Source organism: Chenopodium album, chromosome 19, assembly GCF_948465745.1.
Source record: "Chenopodium album chromosome 19, dcCheAlbu1.1, whole genome shotgun sequence".
NCBI lineage: Eukaryota > Viridiplantae > Streptophyta > Magnoliopsida > Caryophyllales > Amaranthaceae > Chenopodium > Chenopodium album.
Window position 1 is genome coordinate 11,347,533 of NC_137852.1, and position 18,200 is coordinate 11,365,732.

At 34.1% G+C, this 18,200-nt stretch overlaps 2 protein-coding genes across 4 annotated transcripts; both read left to right on the forward strand.

Annotated features, from left to right (window-relative positions):
* Positions 1–5,333: 5,333 nt before the first annotated feature.
* On the forward strand, positions 5,334–15,470 carry LOC145594646 (uncharacterized). 3 transcript variants are annotated; one of them, XR_014102852.1, is made up of 9 exons: positions 5,334–5,454; positions 5,551–5,836; positions 6,020–6,082; positions 7,018–7,057; positions 11,995–12,059; positions 12,483–12,597; positions 13,251–13,379; positions 13,844–14,465; positions 14,924–15,470. XR_014102852.1 is itself a non-coding variant. In XM_081650976.1 (8 exons), exons 1-8 carry the CDS (start codon positions 5,405–5,407, stop codon positions 13,943–13,945), a joined length of 846 nt encoding a protein of 281 aa, XP_081507102.1. In that variant the 5' UTR covers positions 5,334–5,404; the 3' UTR covers positions 13,946–14,725. The 3 variants fall into 3 exon arrangements, 1 of the variants encoding a protein (XP_081507102.1); XR_014102851.1 differs by having other exon boundaries at positions 12,483–12,593; XM_081650976.1 differs by lacking the exon at positions 14,924–15,470 and having other exon boundaries at positions 12,483–12,593; positions 13,844–14,725.
* Positions 14,949–16,529, forward strand: LOC145594023 (F-box/FBD/LRR-repeat protein At5g22660-like). The gene has a single exon (XM_081650370.1). It carries the CDS (start codon positions 14,949–14,951, stop codon positions 16,527–16,529), a length of 1,581 nt encoding a protein of 526 aa, XP_081506496.1.
* The last annotated feature ends 1,671 nt before the right edge of the window (positions 16,530–18,200 follow it).

Here is an 18,200-nt window from a genome sequence, read left to right on the forward strand (position 1 = left end):
ACTCGAAAAACAAATCAACAAAATTTGAAAAAAACTTCGAACCAACATTCAAACAAAAATTCGAACAAAAACTGAAATAAAACAACAAAAATCGAAAATAAAACAAAATTATTTTAAAAAAAATCAGAAAATCAACATACCTTTCCTAATATTTCTTCCTCATGGGGTTTATATGGTCAAATTCGACCATGAAAACTCCAGATCTGGAGTTTTCATGGTCGAATTTGACCATGAAAACCGAAATTCTTGAAAAGGATGGTGACGGCGCGTCGATCTCGTTCATTCGTTGCTTGCTGTGACTGTGGGGCTTGATCTGATGTGATTTAATGAAGAAAGGAGATGAAGAGAAAGAAAGAAAGAGGAGATGAGATGAGAAAGAAAGAAAGAGGAGAAGAGAAAGAGGAGATGAAGAGAAAGGATGGCGTGAGAAGGGAGAAGGAAGGAGAAGATGGAGAAAATGAGGAGAGAGAAAATGATGAGGAAAACGGCTGCTTCCACAAAAATTAGGGTTAGGGTGGGTTGGCACCACTTTTATACTGCATTTTATTAAAAAAATCATTATTTTATTACGACCACCCTTAGCGGTCGCAATTGGTTGCAAATTGCGACCGTTTCTATAACGGTCGTAATTGTTGCAATTTGCGACTGGTTTTGGCGGTCGCAAATTGCGATCGGTTATGTAACGGTCGTAAATGTCGCAATTTGCGACTGTTTTTGACAGTCGCAATAAAATTGTTTAAATTTAGAATTATTTATAACGTTTATTTATTATTTTTAAAAAAAATTTAAATACTTTTGCGACCGTTAAATAGCCTAAAAACGGTCGCAAATCTGCGACCGCCGTAAAAACGGTCACAAATATGCGACCGCCTTAAAAACGGTCGCAATTATTATATTTTGCGACCATTTTAATGACGGTCGTAAAAAACCGGTCGTAATTTGACCGAATTTTAGTAGTGTAAGAACCCCAATTTCACAATTTACATACACTAAGGCCCTGTTCTCTTCACATTAAAAAAAATAATTTTAAGTAAAAATAATTTCAATTCAATAAAAATAAGTTCTGTTCAGTAAAATTAATTTTAGTTCAGTGAAAATAATTTCAGATCAGTAAAAATAAGTTCAGTTTAGTAAAATTCAGTTTTCTTAAAGAAGAATTATTATAGAAAATTAGTAAAAATAATTTCAATTCAGCAAAAATAATTTCAATTCTGTGAAATTAATTTAAGTTCAGTAAAAAAAATTTAAGTATAGCAAAAATAATTTAAGTTCAGTAAAAATAATTTCAGTTCAATAAAAATAATTTTATTTCAGTAAAATTAAGGTGAAGAGAACGGGGCCTAATTTTATTTAAAAAAATAAAATGATGCATCTAAAAAACGAAAAATCTAATATCTAATCTAATATATATAAATAAAGTAGGCATTTTTGGAGAGCATTGGGAGCGCCACATAAGAAAAGGTATATTTTCGACCAATTAAAAATTAGATTTCTATTTTATTTTAGAATAAAAAAAAATCACTCGCCACCTAAACAAAAGTGACGAATGAAATTTTAAATTTTTGCCACGTAGGTAAAAAGACGAATAGTAATTTATTAGGATTTTAATTATTTAAGAACACTAAATTTTATCATTTATATTTGTTACAAAACTAAAAATTATCTTTAGATATTAGGGATTATATTATTTTAAAAACTAAAACTTATATTTTGATATTTAAAAAATATAAATTATCATTTGATGTTAATGGTTTTATGTAAATATATGATGATATGATATTTTCATACAAAATTTTTAAAACTTATAATGCAAGAAAACAATTAAGATATCACCAAAAAAATATTTATATACAAATGTATATAAAAATTCGTGCATCGCACGCCACATAAGCAAAAGTAATGTTTCGACCAATGAAAAATTAGATTTATATATTAATTTAGAATTTAAATTTTCAGTCGCCATTTAAGAAAAAATTAACAAATGAAATTTGAGAATTGAAAACAAAAATAGTAATTTAAGATTTAAATAATGAAAAAAAAACAAAGATTATCTATTATATTGTCTTTTACATTAGGATTTATATTATTTTAACAAATAATTAGAAATCAAAAAATATATTTTGATTTAATGATTTTATCTAACTATCCGATGAATGAGATAATATTTATTTCAATTTATAAACGTAAAATTTGAATAAGAATAATTTAGAACTTAACAAAATATTTTATCTTAAATTAATGTTAAAATAATAGAATAGAAAATAAAAACAAAAAATATTAAGAAATTACAAAAAAAAAAAAAAAAAAAAGACTATTCAAAAATGAAATATTTAAAAACCGTGCATCGCACGGGCTTACATCTAGTTATGTAATTATAATTTTGGTCCAATTTAAAAATGAACCAAAAAAAAGTCCACACCGATGTTTAGTACTTTAGTGGGTGAAAATGTTGGCCTTAAGTTGAACCCGACCCAATTAGTATTACATGCACCATGGTGCACCTAGTTCTAGGTGCACCAGGCCCAATTTGCTACCCAACCCAGTGATTTAATGTCCAATAGAAAGAAGCCTGCACCCAATAAAAGAAGCCCAGCCATTTTTTTTGTTTTAACCATTGAATTTTGATATATATTTTTTTTTACCTCTAAATTCTTTGAAAACCTAAATTAAAACTTTCAATAGCCATTTTTTTTTTAAGAGATTCAACAACCATTTTTATTTTTTTCCATCTCCTCTTTTTTTTTTTTTTTTTTTTATTTTTTATTTTACTTTTTTTTTTTTTTCCTTTTGAAGATTATTTTTGCTTCCCTCATTGATAATTTTGATTCTCCCTTTTTTACCTCTAAATTACTAGAAACTCTAAAAATTTTAACAATGGGGAAAACTCTACTTTCTCTATCCACTATAAAGTTTCTTGTATTTTGTTAAAAAATGGAGATTTGCTCCCTTTTTTTTTTTTTGTGTAGTTTTTTTTATCAATCTTGGTGGATTGTGCAATAAAATTAGCAAATCTGATGTTAATCGTTCCATATCCATTACATTCATATTTTCCTATCTGTTCATATACGTTGTCTTTTACATCCATATATATGTGCTGTATGAAGTAATAATTTGTGTATAAACTTTATCAAGTACTTTGGTATGAAATAATAATTTATTAGGATGTTGTGTATTTCCTTCTTTTGTTGTTTAATACTTCCTATATAATTATAGACCAACTACTAAACACCTTCAAGAAACTTCTGAACATCAACCAGAAACTTATGATAAGACAATAGAAGCAACACAAAAGCCCCCATAAACTTCATATAAGCCTCTACAATTTTCTAATAAGCCACAAAAAACACTGTACCAAACTCAAAAACCTCTGAACCCCTAAAAAAACTTTCGAACCTCAATTACAAACCACTGAACACCCTACCAAAACACCCTAAACCCCCTACAAAAACTTTTGAACCCCAACAACAAACAACAAAACACTATAAAAATACTTCTAAACCCAACCACAAACCACTGAACACCCTACAAAAACCTTTGAACCCCCTACAAAAACTTCTGAATCCCAACCACGAACCACTAAATACCCTAAAAAAACCTCTGAACCCCCGATAAAAACTTCTTAACCCAACCACAAATCACTGAACACCCTACAAAAACCTCTGAACCCCCTACAAAAACTTTTGAACCCCAACTACAATCCACTAAACACCCTACAAATTTTTTTGAACCCCAACCACAAACCACTGAACACCCTACATAAACTTCTGAACCCCAACCACAAACCACTAAAAACCCTTCAAAAACTTCTTGACCTGAAGACACTGCTCATGAATGTTGCTCAGCCTTCAGGCTTTCCTTATAAACAACTTCATACAATCTAACTGCAATAAACAAACACAGTTCATAATAATCATTACTGGAGTTCAAAAATAAAACAACACAGTTCAAATATTGGAAAAAGATGTTCATAATTACGTTTACAATTATTTTCTAAAAAGCATATATACATACTCAGAGAATTATGTAAAACGGAAAGATTCATTAAAGTAACCTAAATGTTCATAAAAATAGAAACAGTGTTCATAATATGATACTACTAATAACAATTTTGATAATAAATACAATGGAAAGTGCGTTACTCAAATTATATGAACAAAACATCGTTCATAAAATACAAATTAAAGCATCAATTCAACAATTAAATTATAAATGATACTGAAAATCATCAAAAAAAAATTAGCAATTAAAACATAAAAATGTTTTTAAAATTCATAAATCGAAAACAAAATTAATTTTCATATTCAAAGAATCAAATGTTCAGATATATAGATTATAAAGTATAGAACACCAAATTTTTTTTAAAAAAATGATTACAAAATACATAGATCTAAAAAAAGTTCATAAGAAATTTATCACATGTTCAAAATTATAATTAAGATGTTCATAAATCCTAAAATATATGTCAGTAAAAATATATGTTTATAGGAAACATATTTTACGTTCATATTTTAAACTTAAAACGTTCAAAAGACCAAAATATAACAAGATCTGTTAATAATTGAATACACAAATATCACTAACAAAAAAAAAAATTAAAATAATATGAAATCTACAAATTCCGAAATTCAAACCTAGCCATAGTGATTTAGACAATGGAATCTTATTGAAAAATAGTCATCTCCGTCGTCTTAAACACCTTCTCCTCGTCAAATCCGCCATTTTAAACTTCACTATCTTTGCAAAACTCCATTAACAAAGCTTCAAATTGAGTTGAAAAAAAACGAATTTTGAAATTAATATATGGTGATCAACAATGGTAATGAAGGAATTAAATCAACAACAATGAATAAGTTTAAGAAAAAGAAAAAAAGAGGTGAGAGAAATTAGCTAGAAATTATGAATTGTAAGAGGAAGAGATGAAGGATCTCGATCTATAGTGATGAAGAATAGTGATGAAGAAATTAAATCAAAAACAAAATAATGAATGAATTTAAGAGAGAGAAAAATAGAGGAGAAAGAAGATATAGGAAAGAGAAATCAGAAATTTAGAAAGTGTGAGGGAGGAGAAGAGAGGAGAGAGAAAATACCAAGAAATAATAATTTTGGTAGTAAATGTGATGACAAATTGTAATACATGTGGCATCTTATTATTAGTGGTGCACACACTTTAACATGCACCATGGTGCATGTTAAAATTTGCGAACCCGACCTATGCTTTGGTACGAAATGGGTCAGTGTTTTTTGCGAGCCCAGCACTTGATGGTCTAACTTATGGCCCAAACATTACACAAATTCCAATTTGGCTTGAATTTGTTGTTATCAACTGTTCAAAATTCATACCCAAAATTCATTTCCAGGAAATATAAACTTTAGTTGAATTCCTCAAATTTGTCATATAGAAGGCATGGAACAAAGTTCTTCCTCCTCATCTAATCATCAAAGCAATTGGATTGAGTATGTTATTCTTTAATTCTCAACTATTGCACTTTTTTTCATTAATGGGTATTGTTGATTTAGCATTTTTCTTAATTTTGGGTATTACATACATAGGATTCAAGATGAACTCAAAAAGAAATTAATAAAAGAAGATGATTTTTCATGGGAAATTCCATCTTCTTCATCTTCTATGGAATTGGAAATGGGTGATGGAGGAAAGAGAAAAGAGGGGTTGAAGTATGTTGGAGGGGTTGACATTAGCTTCCTCAAGGAAGATCCTTCTGTTGCTTGTGGGACCCTTGTGGTTTTGGAACTTGACTCACTGAATGTTGTCTATGATGATTTCTCTGTTGACAAGCTTCACATCCCCTATGTTCCGGGTTTCCTTGCTTTTAGAGAGGTTTGTGCTCGTGTTCGGTCTTGTATACAACGGGTGTATTGTACTTCTTATCTAATTAAAAGTCACCTCTTTGTGAACCTTCTTTGTTTTTGTGATTTAGAATGACTAATTTGTAAGTTTACTTGTTTTAAACATTTGAGCATTTGTTGGGTGTTATATGAATTTGTTTGATTTCTATTGTAGGCTCCTATTCTTTTGAAGCTTTTGGACAAAATGAAGAAAAATGCTCACTCTTTCTATCCTCAGGTACTTTGTGTAATGTGGTGCTTTGATACTGAAAATGATTGTTAATCATATTTCTTAGTTATAGTTATAGTTATAGTTTATTAGTTATCCATCCTTCAATTATGTAAGTGTGACTGAAAATATGTTAGGAAGAGAACATAAACATGGAAAACGAAAATGGTTTTAATATGAAAAGATGTACTAGCCTACTAGGATAAGGCTTATGTTTGAAGTCTATACTTGGTTCGCGTTGATATGGCAAATGCATATGAGGGACTCGATGTAGTTGTTTTGTGGTCGTTCTGCGTGTTGTTTATATATTACAAACCTGTGTGGGTACCTTTGGCTATTGTGAACCAGTGATATTCATCACTTTCCATGTTAACTTATATCAAGGATAAGCCTTGTTTTGGTGAATTATGCAAAAGAAATTGAGAAAGTATTAATGATTTTTTTTAAAAAAATTACTTTAAAGGGATACATGGGAGTTTAAGGGCTTCCACTATTAGAATTATGATGGAGATTAGATAAAATTCAACTTTATGGATATGAGTATCATTGGGACTCTGTGACTTGGATTAAGATGGATGTTGCCGAATTCGATTGTTTTCAAATGTTTATAAACAAGTGTTTTAGCCAATGAACTGCGTTCTGAACTAGTGATGGCTTCTAAAATCTTCACCACTACTGGCTTGTTTATCTTGTACACAATAACACAAGTAACAGAACACGTTTTTAATTTAAATTTGATATACTGCAATTCATCTCTCCTATCACATTCCTGCTGATGCTCACAACCTACAAGGCTTCAAAGCCTCTCTCTCTCTATGCTTCCTATTCTTGTCCTAGTTTAAATTTTTTGTCCCCCTCTCATTTAACATTGTGCTGTTTCTATCCAAAGTTCCAATAAATCTTGCCTATTTCACTGTATTGACGTTATACACTTTTGTTGACAGCTGCTGATGGTTGATGGCAATGGAATTCTTCATCCCCGAGGCAGGTTTTCCTAGATCACTCACCGACTCACGAACATGCATATGCAATTGCAATAATTAAATCATTCATCTTCTATCTGAATTAATATTACCGTAGAGCAGCATTTGCATGTTTTACTGCATCAGTTTGACCATTGCGAACAAGATCATGGTAATTCGTTAATAGGTCAGAGCCTCATAAACATTGTTGAAACTAGCATTACTGGTTCTTGTCATGTTTCTGACCATTCCTATATTTTACTTGAACCTAAAAGCTCATCGATTAATTCCTTTTGGTCCTTGATACTCTAATTGTCATGTTTGTTACAGCTTACAAGTACATATTATATTGCTTAAATTTGTTGTGACTAATATGCATGGTACTTGTACTTGAGGATGTCCAGTCTCAAGATTTGGTTATTATTGATACGATAGTTTCTTGAGCCTGTGTTTTTTTCTTTGCTTACCTGCCTTTGGAACTTGAATAGGCTATTGGGTTCTGAATTGCTTTTTTCCTCCACCCACAGTTACATTCTATACTTGTATTTGTTACCCCATCATGAGAGAACCACACCTGGCTTTAATTGTTTACCTTATGGTTGTAATAACAAGTTCTGGCTGTCAATGATGAATTGATGGGTGTTGTTATTATTCTCTGAATAAATTGAATCAGGTTCTAGAGTATGCATAAATTACTCCAGTGTTTTTATCCTTTTGAATGTTTGTAGTTACAAACTAACAATATAAGAAGATATGTTAAGTTGTATTTTGAGAAGTGAATGAAGTTCTTTTCTAGAAGATGGAACTTTAGACGAAAGTGGCACTTAAAAAGGAAAGAGTTAAAGAACCAGTATATTTGATATGAAAAAAAAAATCCTTTATTCTATTTAAGAAAGTTGAAGCCAAAAAAAAAAAAAAAAAAAAAAAAAAAAAAACAATTTGGAAGGCATGGCCGCATGGAGCAGAGATATACTTACTTGCACACCAAGTAGAAAAAAAAAAAAAAATCAATGTTGGTGGAAATTATGATAACATGTCCTGGTTAAAGATTTCCTGTTATACTGGGTTAAATCCAAGCACACAGCTCTGGTTACTGCAAATACTTTATCTTAAATAATTTCTCTAATTAATGAACCAACTGTAGGACCTGTTAGTCTCAATAGAAAAATTGTAATAATACCTTAATTAAGACCGTTCTTCTAGATGAAAGCCCTCAAGTATTACAAGATTTTCGTTATAAAAAAATTATACTATAAGAGATGCATAATAACTGTGTCTTATTTGTCCTGTGTATGATGTGATGATCATTAAGGGATTCTGTTTGAAAACTTTTTGTGGCTGCCTCTGCTTGCTTGCTGGAGTATGTTTGATTCTGGTGGCCTGCAGCAATAGAGGTTAAAATGAGAATATGATATTATTTTTTTTGTGAAGGGCTTGGAGCTTGGTGACTTTTGGTCAACTTTAAGACTTGATTCCAATTAGCAAACATTTATGTGATTCTACTTTAGTTGAATATTGTTGGGCTCGGGTCACCCACCTTGACGGGTCGCACGCACACTCCACTCCACATTAGTATGTAATTGTCTGCTTTGGGCCTAGCCGCCTACCCCGCATGGATTTGTTTTTGGGCACCTTCCAAAAAGGCCTCATACTAACGGAGTGTGCACTCACTTATAAGGAGCATTTCACCTCCTTACTCCTTTCATGTCGGACTTGGGATGAACAACCCTAACAAACCTCCCTCAGACCAAGGACCACATAATTCATGGCCTCCTTTGTAGCAAAACTATATTGCACCGCCGCTATCACCACGGGACACGCTGCCTAAGCCAAATTATCAGGAGGAACTTTCGACGCAAGGCACCACAATCGCCAGGTCACACATTGAGGGAACCGTCCCAAACATAGTGCCCGTGTGTATCGTGTTGAACCATCGGCTCTATACCAAGTTGTAGATATCGGAAAGGGATCACTACTACACCCACTATGTCACACACAAGACAATAAACCCAAATTCAATCTAATCAAACCAAATTCTCACACAACCAGGAGCAATAGGGCATAACAAAGCAATAATTACACCAACAATAATAGGAAGAAACAATAATCATCAACACACAAAGATTTTACGTGGAAAACCCCTTCGATGTGAAGGATAAAAACAACGGGATGGTTTAAGGAGTCCACCCCTTTGTTCTCTTATTGTGATAAAATTGAGGGCAAAATAAACCCAATTCTGTTCACAACAATTACAACCCACCAAAAAACATCATACAATAAGAGATTAACAAGAAGAAGAGCAAAAGTGAGTAATATCACAAAAACACATGTTTTTGTCCAAGAGCAATTCGGTCCGGACGAACCAGAGCTTCAAACAACAATCCAACCGTTCTAGTAGAGGACACATGTCCAGCATGATCAAACGGTTGAATTTCCGGCAATTGACAATTTCTGAAGCACTCTCTTTAAAACCTTTATCTCTCCTTTTTTTTTCCTGGTTTTTCTTGCGTGTTACTTGCTATACCACGAGCCACGACTTTTTTTTGTTGACTTTTGGATACCAAGTATACACATTTCACCCTTACAAAGCTTCTAAGAGAAACTACCAATTAAAGTTTAACATGGACTAAACACATGAGACTAAGTTTTGGGTTTTTCCCAAAATAAACTAGCACAAGTTTATAAAACTTATGCTCAAAAGTGGGCTAAATACCACTTGTTGGGCCGGGATCACCCATCTTAACGGGTCGCACGCACAACTCCACACCACATTAGTTTGATATTGTCAACTTCAGGCCTAACCCGCATGGATTTATTTTTGGGCACCTTCTTAAAAGGCCTCGGACTAATAGAGTGTGTACTCACTTATAAGAAGCTCTTCACCTCCTTACTCCTTTCATGTGGGACTTAGGATGAACAACCCCAACAAACCTCCCCTCACATTTGAGGTAACCGTCCCACATATAACGGCCGTATTGTCCTAGCCGAACCGTCGGCTCTCTGATACCACTTGTTGGGCCGGGTCACCCCTTTGACGGGTCGTACACACAACTTCACTCCACATTAGTATGATATTGTCCGCTTTGGGCCTAATCCGCACAGATTTGTTTTTGGACACCTTTCCAAAAGGCCTCATACTAATTGGAGTGTGCAATCACTTATAAGGCACAATACAGGAGGACTTAAGGCACATAATCGCGAGGTCGCACGTTTGAGGGAACGTCCCACACACACCACTCGTATTGTCCTATCCGAACCGTCGATGCTACTTGTTTGACTCATTGGGAAGCAGTGAAGTGGATCTCCAGATACGCGAGGCACTGAGGCACTTCCAAATTGAGTTTGTGTTGTAGAAGTGACAAACTTTTACTTGAAGGCTATATAGATGCTGACATGGCAGGTGATCTCGATAACGTTAGGTTATGTGTTTACATTTTCAGGGAGCTACAAAAATGTGTAGCATTGCAGATGTGGAAGCGGGCAAAGAGATGCTATGGCTTAAAAGGTTCCTTCGAGAGCTAGGTGTGAAGCAAGGAGAATATGTAGTGCTTTGTGATAGTCAAAGTCCTATGGATTGAGTGCAATGTACCATGCTCGTACTAAGCATATTATGTTAACTATCATTGGTTATGAGATGTGATTGAAGAGAGGCATTTGAATTTGTAGAAACTCTTGTTTATGTTAACCAAAGTGTTTCCCGAGAGCAAGCTTGATGTTTGTAGCAAGCTTGTGGGAATGAGCTTCAAGTGACTATTGAAGCATGTTGGTCTTCCCCGTGTTGGGCTAGAGGGGGAGATTTGATGGGGTCTAGCCCACTTTTGAGCATAAGTTTTATAAATTTGTGCTAGTTTGTTTTGGGAGTAGCCCAAAACTTAGTCTCATGTGTTTAGTCCATGTTGGACTTTAATTGGTGGCTTATTTTGGAAGCTTTGCAAGGGTGTATACTTGGTATCCAAAAGTCAACAAAAAGAGTCGTGGCATAGCAAGTAACACAATAGAAAAACCAGAAAAAGAAAAGGAGAGGCAAAGGTTTCAAAGAGAGTGCTTCAGATCCGTGGACAACTTCCAGAAAATTGTTCGTTGCTGGAAATTCAACCATTGGATCGTGCTGAAATTTTGACAACTTGTTGAGGACACATAGGGCCTCTAATTGAACGGTTGGATTGTTGTTTGAAGTTCGTCCAGAATTACTCTAGACAGAAACCTGCGTTTTGGTGATATTTCTCACTTTTGCTCTTCTTCTTGCTAATCTCTTATTGTATGATGTTCTTTGGTGGGTTGTAATTGTTGTTAGCTGGGGTTCATTTAATATCATAATAAGAGAAGTAGAAAGGGTGGATTCCTTAAACCATCTCGTGGTTTTTATCCTTCACATTGAATGAGTTTTCCACTTATAATCTTTGTGTGTTGATGATATTATTTCTTCCTATTATTGTTGGTGTAATTGTTGCTTTGCTATCGCCCTATTGTTGTCTTGGTTGTGTGAGAATGTGGTTTGATTGGATTGAATTTGGGTTGATTGTCTTGTGTGTGACATAGTGGGTGTCGTAGCGATCCCTTTCCGATCCCTACATATACTTCAAATATATTGTTCTTATTTACTTAATGCTGCATTAAATATATATAAAAGACTATGCCCTATGAAAGGAAGCTTAGGGTCTTAGCTGCTCATTTTGTGTGAAATTCAGAGCCAAGTTTTTTTTATGAGGCTTTGACAATAGTCATTATAGTGGCTCAACTTTCTCAAATCTTCAGAGCCGGATTTTCATATAAAAAAAAAAAAAGAAAAAAAAAATCTATAAGTATGAATGGCTGTGTGCTTGTGTGAAAACATGCGCAATTCCCTAATTTTGAAACAGAATTAGAATATGCTAGTGAAAAATGCATTTTTTATTCATGCATTTGGATGTAGCTTTGGTGCTGAAGGCAAGATATTTATTCTGAAATGTTACTTTATAGGTTTTGGATTGGCTTGTCACCTTGGAGTTATGGCTGATCTTCCAACAATCGGAATAGGAAAAAATGTGAGTTCTGTGTGTATATGGCTGCATGAATCCATTTTTGATTTTTTTGCTAAAGGATTTAATACTAACATATGCTCATTCTGGTAACTCTAATTTTCTGTTAGAGATTTTAACACTTTCTGGTTTTAACTATCCCCAAAAAAGTGTTCCACTTTATGGCCTTTTGTTTCATATGTTCTCATGCCAGCTTTGTGTAAAAGCTTCTCTTTCAAAGGTTTACCATGACAGAGAGTGTTTTTTTAGGGAATTGGTCATATATCTGCTCATCATATGTGATACTTTCTGTATCTTAGATTTGTTAATTGTGGCAATACTCCATTCTTTGTCATGGATGATTCCATGCATTGCTGCATATGTGTTTTTAGGAGGTTGCAATCTTATGATTCAAATAAAGATGGTCACTTTGTTTAATCTTTGATGCAGTTACATCATGTTGAGGGTTTAAAGCATTCAGAAGTCAGAGACCTTTTTAAGACCGGTGATTATAATGAATCAGTTTATTTGAATGGAAACTCTGGACAGACGTTGGGTGTGGTAAGTATGCAACATACACCGAAGCTTACATCTTTTGATCTTTTCAGTTAGTTGTCAAAGCTGATTTCATTTTTTTTTTTTTTTAATTTATTTATATTCAATATATTAAGGGTGAGTTTCAATGGATATGGAGGGAGTAATTTGAACGATTGTTTCCTTTAGTTCCACATTTTGATTAGAAATCATAATGTCTTGCTTTCATGATTCCAAAATTTAATGTCGATGTCACCGGAAATTTGTGATTTCTGCCCTTTAATATCTCTTGATGTCTTGCTTTCATGATTCCAAAATTCAATGTCGATGTCACCGGAATTTTGTGATTTCTGCCCTTTAATATCTCTAGATAAGTCATTTATTGAAGCTGCATTGATCTATGGGGCTGGTCAGATGTGAGCATTACTCAAAATTTCTGTAGATAGGGAATGTAGATGAGTAGGGTATGTGGCAATCAGGTCATGCCATCTCTTGCCAGTTTCCTAGCTGTGCCGAGGTTAATCTTAAGTATAAAAGCTTCATATCTTGTAACTTTTTGTAGAAAATTGAGTTGTTTAATACTTTGATGTTAATTTTTCAACACTCGTTTCTTTATGATCCCTTGGCTGAAATGTAGTTCCAGGTTGACATGTCTTAAAATTTAGGTCTGGACTTTTGTTGCAGGCTATGAGATCCACTTTGGGTGCTTTGAAGCCTATATATATTTCAATTGGTCATCGTATTTCACTTACTACGGCCATGAAGGTTGTGAAATTGACTTGCAAGTACCGTGTCCCGGAGCCAATCAGGCAGGTAATACTTGCTTATTCTGTGCTCACAGTCACATATATGGGTTTTGTTTCCACTAGGTTCATGCTTTAGAGAGATTGTTCTATGTGAAATTTCCTTGTCTATCTACAAAAGTATTGAGGACTTAAGATTGATGTAGATAGCTGTTACATTTGAGGTGAGGCTGAAGTGAAGTTATTGAACCACTTAAATCATTCACAAATTAAGTACTTTACAGAGATTATAACTTATAAGTGACTCAGTCAGTGCTAAATTGCTGACAAAGACTTTAAGGAGTAGGTTGATGGGTATCTTGCATCGACTTATATTCATGTGTAATAATATTCCTTTGCAGTCATTTGTCACTGCTGTTTACTACTTAGGTACCTTAACTGCTTTCAAATTGGAATTTCAATATTTTAGCCTTCATTATGTAACTGACTAAAGATCAATACGAAAAAGAACTTACACCGCTCCTTATTTCACAGGCTGATTCAAGGTCAAGAGAGTATCTGCGCAAGCAAAACTCATTGATAAAGACCCCATGTGATCACCCTAGTGAGGGCTACATAAAGATGGAAACCATTTAAGAAAGACCCTGATGTCTTGAAGGCATGTCAGAACAATGGACCAAGCTCAAGCAGGTTATGATTGAGCAGTCCAAACAAATCGATTGACTTGGGAGTGTGGTTGACGAGTTAATGCAAGAAGAGAAATGCTGTGTGAGTAGTTGAATTGTACACAAGGGCAAGGTGAGGAAACACTTGAGAAATGTGCTGTCCTAATGTGCATTGTTAGAAGAGACGTGATTTTGGTGGGTGAAGATCAAACCTACCAAACCCTGCAACTATAGTGGCGCCAAAGACGCAAAAGAAAGAGATAACTTCCTCTTTGACATGGAGCAGTACATCCGAATGTGTCGATTGAGTGACGATCTAAAAGTGGATAATGCAATCATGCACCTATCACCATGGTGGCCACCAAGCATGCCGACATCAAAGCAGAGTAAAAGAGGGAACTCGAAGAGCGTTTCTGCCCCGTGAACGCATATTTTGCTCTCTAACAAGGTGAAATGTAATCAAAGATCAGTTCCACAAAGTCTCTAGCAAGGTGAGTTTTAGATGAAATGTCCAAAGGAAAATTAACGTGATTATGTGAATAATCGAAACGTGTACTCCATATAATTTTGCTTAAAACTTTTGTCACTTTGTTTAAAATTTGTGTTATTTTCATTTTTAATTTTTTTTAATTTTTAATTTTTTTTATTTTTAACCCTGTCTGTTTTTTCTGTTTTCTTCTTCCAGTCTATCTTTTCTTTACAGTTTTATCTTTAAACTTCAACATAATCTTCAATATAATTATATAATGATAAGTGAAAAATCCAATGTAATTTTCTACTTTTAAAAATGAGGTAAAAAGATATATATTGAAAACATTGAATATATATAAAAAAAATATAACTCTAAAATATCTTTACAATCATTTAAAATTTATCCTTTGCATATTTTACGGATTATAAACTTATAATATTCTCAATGGTCGTTTACTCAAACTGAATATCTTTGTAGAAACCCAAAGAGAGTGAAATTGCCTATGGAGTTGGCAAACCACTTCCCCGACGGCGAAGGCCAAGATCGATTGAGCTCATTTCCAGATGAAATCCTCACCGAAATCCTCTCTCGCCTTCCTATCGATTCAGCAGCCACCACCTCTGTCTTATCTCATCGATGGCGCCACCTCTGGACCGGAGTCACTCGGTTTAACTTCCACGCTACATCATTAGTATTACCATACCGAGGTGAAGGTCATCATATAGCTATAACACGAAACCTCGCTGACTTCCTCAGCAACATCCTGCTGCATCTGACTTCCCCAAAACTCGACGTATTCAAAGTTGAGCTCCTATGGATATCCGAGTGGTTTGTAGTTGACCATGCATTAGAATCACTCATTCATGATATTTGCTGTCGAAACATACAACAATTCATTTTCAACGACCTAGATCATGATATAGTCTTTCCATTAACTGATTGTTTGCTTAATTGTCAATCTTTGGTGATATTGGATTTGTATGGTCCCTTTGCATATGATTATAGTAACGCTGTTGATATTCAACTTCCAAATTTGAAGAAGCTTTCGTTAAATCAGCTTACTTTTCTGCCTCTTTGGTTAGGGTCTTTATATAAATCTTCCCCTTTATTAGAAGATTTAACTCTCATTTCTGAAGTACCCTTTATACAGCCTCTAGATGCAATACCTTCCGTAAATATATTTTTCCCGAAGTTAAAGTCATTGAACTTAGAGTTGTTCCCTTGGAGTGTGTTGCCGGGTATTAATTCGGTTTCTATCGATGCACCCCAATTGACAAACCTTGTGATACATGGTTGCATTTTACCTTATAGATTTCGTAGTATACCAACTGCATTAGTCAAAGCATATATTGATTCGATGATGCCATGTAACAATGAACATGGAGATGCAGTCTATTATAACAATGAGTTGGAGCTTCACCAGTTATCCGAGATTTTTAAAGGAATTTCTAATACTAGCGACCTTGAGCTATTGGCGGTGAAGAGTTCGATTACTATATTCACTTGTTTGAATGTGAATCAGCCCATGTTTTTTAATACAGTCCGTCTTAAAGTGACCTTGCATTTGTTTGGCCTTGATGGTTGCAAGGATCTGTTGGCTTCGGTTCAATGCTTTCCCAACTTAAAGGAACTTTGGGTGATCTTCGGTGATAGATGTACTTACGAGCAAAGAATGGAGCAGACATATTGGCGTGCACCAGATACTGTACCAAGCTGTTTATTAAGTAAGCTCAAGACGATAAAGATAACGGGACTTAAAGGGGATGATGGTGGGTTGGAGTTGCTAAGGTACATTCTAGCTAATGCAAAAGTTTTGAAAAAGCTGTACTTAAAAGAATGTGTTAAAGGATATTCTAAAGAAGCAGAACTCAAGTTTGGTAGGTCCTTGTTTAAGCTTCCTAGGAGATCATCGACTTGTGAGGTTGTGATTTTTGGTTCTTGTGTTACATTATCAAGTAATGTTTCCGAAAACAGAAAGGTTAATGTCAAATGGTATAGGTTGCTGATTGACAATTTATTCTCTTGCTACTCTCCAAAACCCGACTTTGCAGAAATTAAAACAAGAAAACGTAGAGGCCACTGACTGATGTGCTTATTAAGTGCTAACTTATCTACAATGTGCTTACTATTTAAAGGATGGAGGTAAGAATGAGATGCGATCTCTAAGATGAGCATTATATTGGGGTTGGTGTGTATGTGACTATTCAAGTCCCTTCTGATGTACTAGTTTTATGCTTTTGATTTGTGTTCATATCCAACCTATTATTGATAAAATAGTTTCATGAATGATTTATTTTCTCCTTTTTGCTGTTGTGTATCGTTAATTTATGTTAAATTCTAATGCTAAATTGTCAAAACTATCAGGCACAAAGCATATTAATTCTGATGAAAATGAACATATGTTTGGTCACTCAATCGAACTGGGTATATAAATAGATATAATAAGGTTTTTAATCTCATCCACCCCCCACTTTCAAGTGTAAGTTGGGTTATGGAATTTGGACCACAAGAACCTTGAGATTTAATAAGTTGACTCTGATACCATGTTAGAGGACCAACTCAACCAAAAGCTTACATCCAGCTAACTCAACAATTTTCTTGACAAACTTGTTACAAATCAACTAACTCAACAATGTTCTTGACACAAATCAATAAACACTTGCAACTGATAAAAATCAATCAACAAACACAAATTGATTGATGACTGACACACACACACACACTAACATGCATAATTAGAAACCTCATTATCAACCTAAAACTGAGTGATCATATTTATTGAGACACACTAACTAATATCATATTATATTTAAAATTAAAGACTGATTGAATTTTGTAGTCTGAAGAATTGATACTTAGGAAAAGTTTTGTATTGTACTAAAGAATCAAACTGAGCCTAGGATCACATGTTCTTGCCAATCTTGCGTATGAGAAGCCCCTGATTCCAAGCCTCGTACCGTAATAATATGCGCATTTGAACGAATTATTATCTTCCACGTTGAAAATCCCTTTGGAATAGTGAGTAACGTGTTGGGTTAGTGTGGTCCAAATTCCATAGCCCAACTTATTACATCTCAAGGTTTTTCAAGTTTTCTAGAAAACTCTACTATATTGAGATATTGATGGAGAATTGTGGAAGAATCTAAAATTGGTGAATGGTTATGAAGATTCTAAATTTATGTGGAAATGTAAAGAATATGTGTGTAGAATTTTCTACACACGTCTTCCACCTCCATACACCACCTATAAATAGTAGTGTTGGCCATCATTTGGGAGAACATCATCCTCCAATGCTCCGATCCGAATTTCCTTACAAATATATACTCAGATAGTAAGTTTTAGTATGAACATGAGAGAAGAAAATATAGTATTATAATGTCCCAAGTAGGGATGGCAACGGGTCCAGATCCGTTTTTGTAACAAGGATCCAGATCCGACCCGGATCCATCGGGTCTGGAAAATGGAGATCCGGATCCAGATCCGACGGGTCCAACGGATCTGGGTCTGGATCCGGTCCAATATATCTTGCCTAATATTTTGCAATAAATGTACTGTTTTGGTTAAAAAATTGCATTTCAAACTTTCGTCGGGTTATAAACCTAAATTAATGTTGTACAACTAATCTAAAAACACAAAGTAAATAACCAAGTTGTATATTTATATTTTAAAATAAAAATTTTGAACAATGAAAAAAGCACGATGTCACAAATGAGCAAGTGAAAAAACAACGATTATGTATCCGATATGAGCATCC

Excerpts from the sequence above, each read along its gene's own strand:
- LOC145594646 (XM_081650976.1), top strand. The coding sequence starts at position 5,405 with ATGGAACAAAGTTCTTCCTCCTCATCTAATCATCAAAGCAATTGGATT. Across the intron at positions 6,083-7,017 it reads CTCACTCTTTCTATCCTCAG|CTGCTGATGGTTGATGGCAA; the intron begins GTACTTTGTGTA and ends TTTTGTTGACAG. Across the intron at positions 7,058-11,994 it reads TGGAATTCTTCATCCCCGAG|GTTTTGGATTGGCTTGTCAC; the intron begins GCAGGTTTTCCT and ends GTTACTTTATAG.
- LOC145594023 (XM_081650370.1), top strand. The coding sequence starts at position 14,949 with ATGGAGTTGGCAAACCACTTCCCCGACGGCGAAGGCCAAGATCGATTG.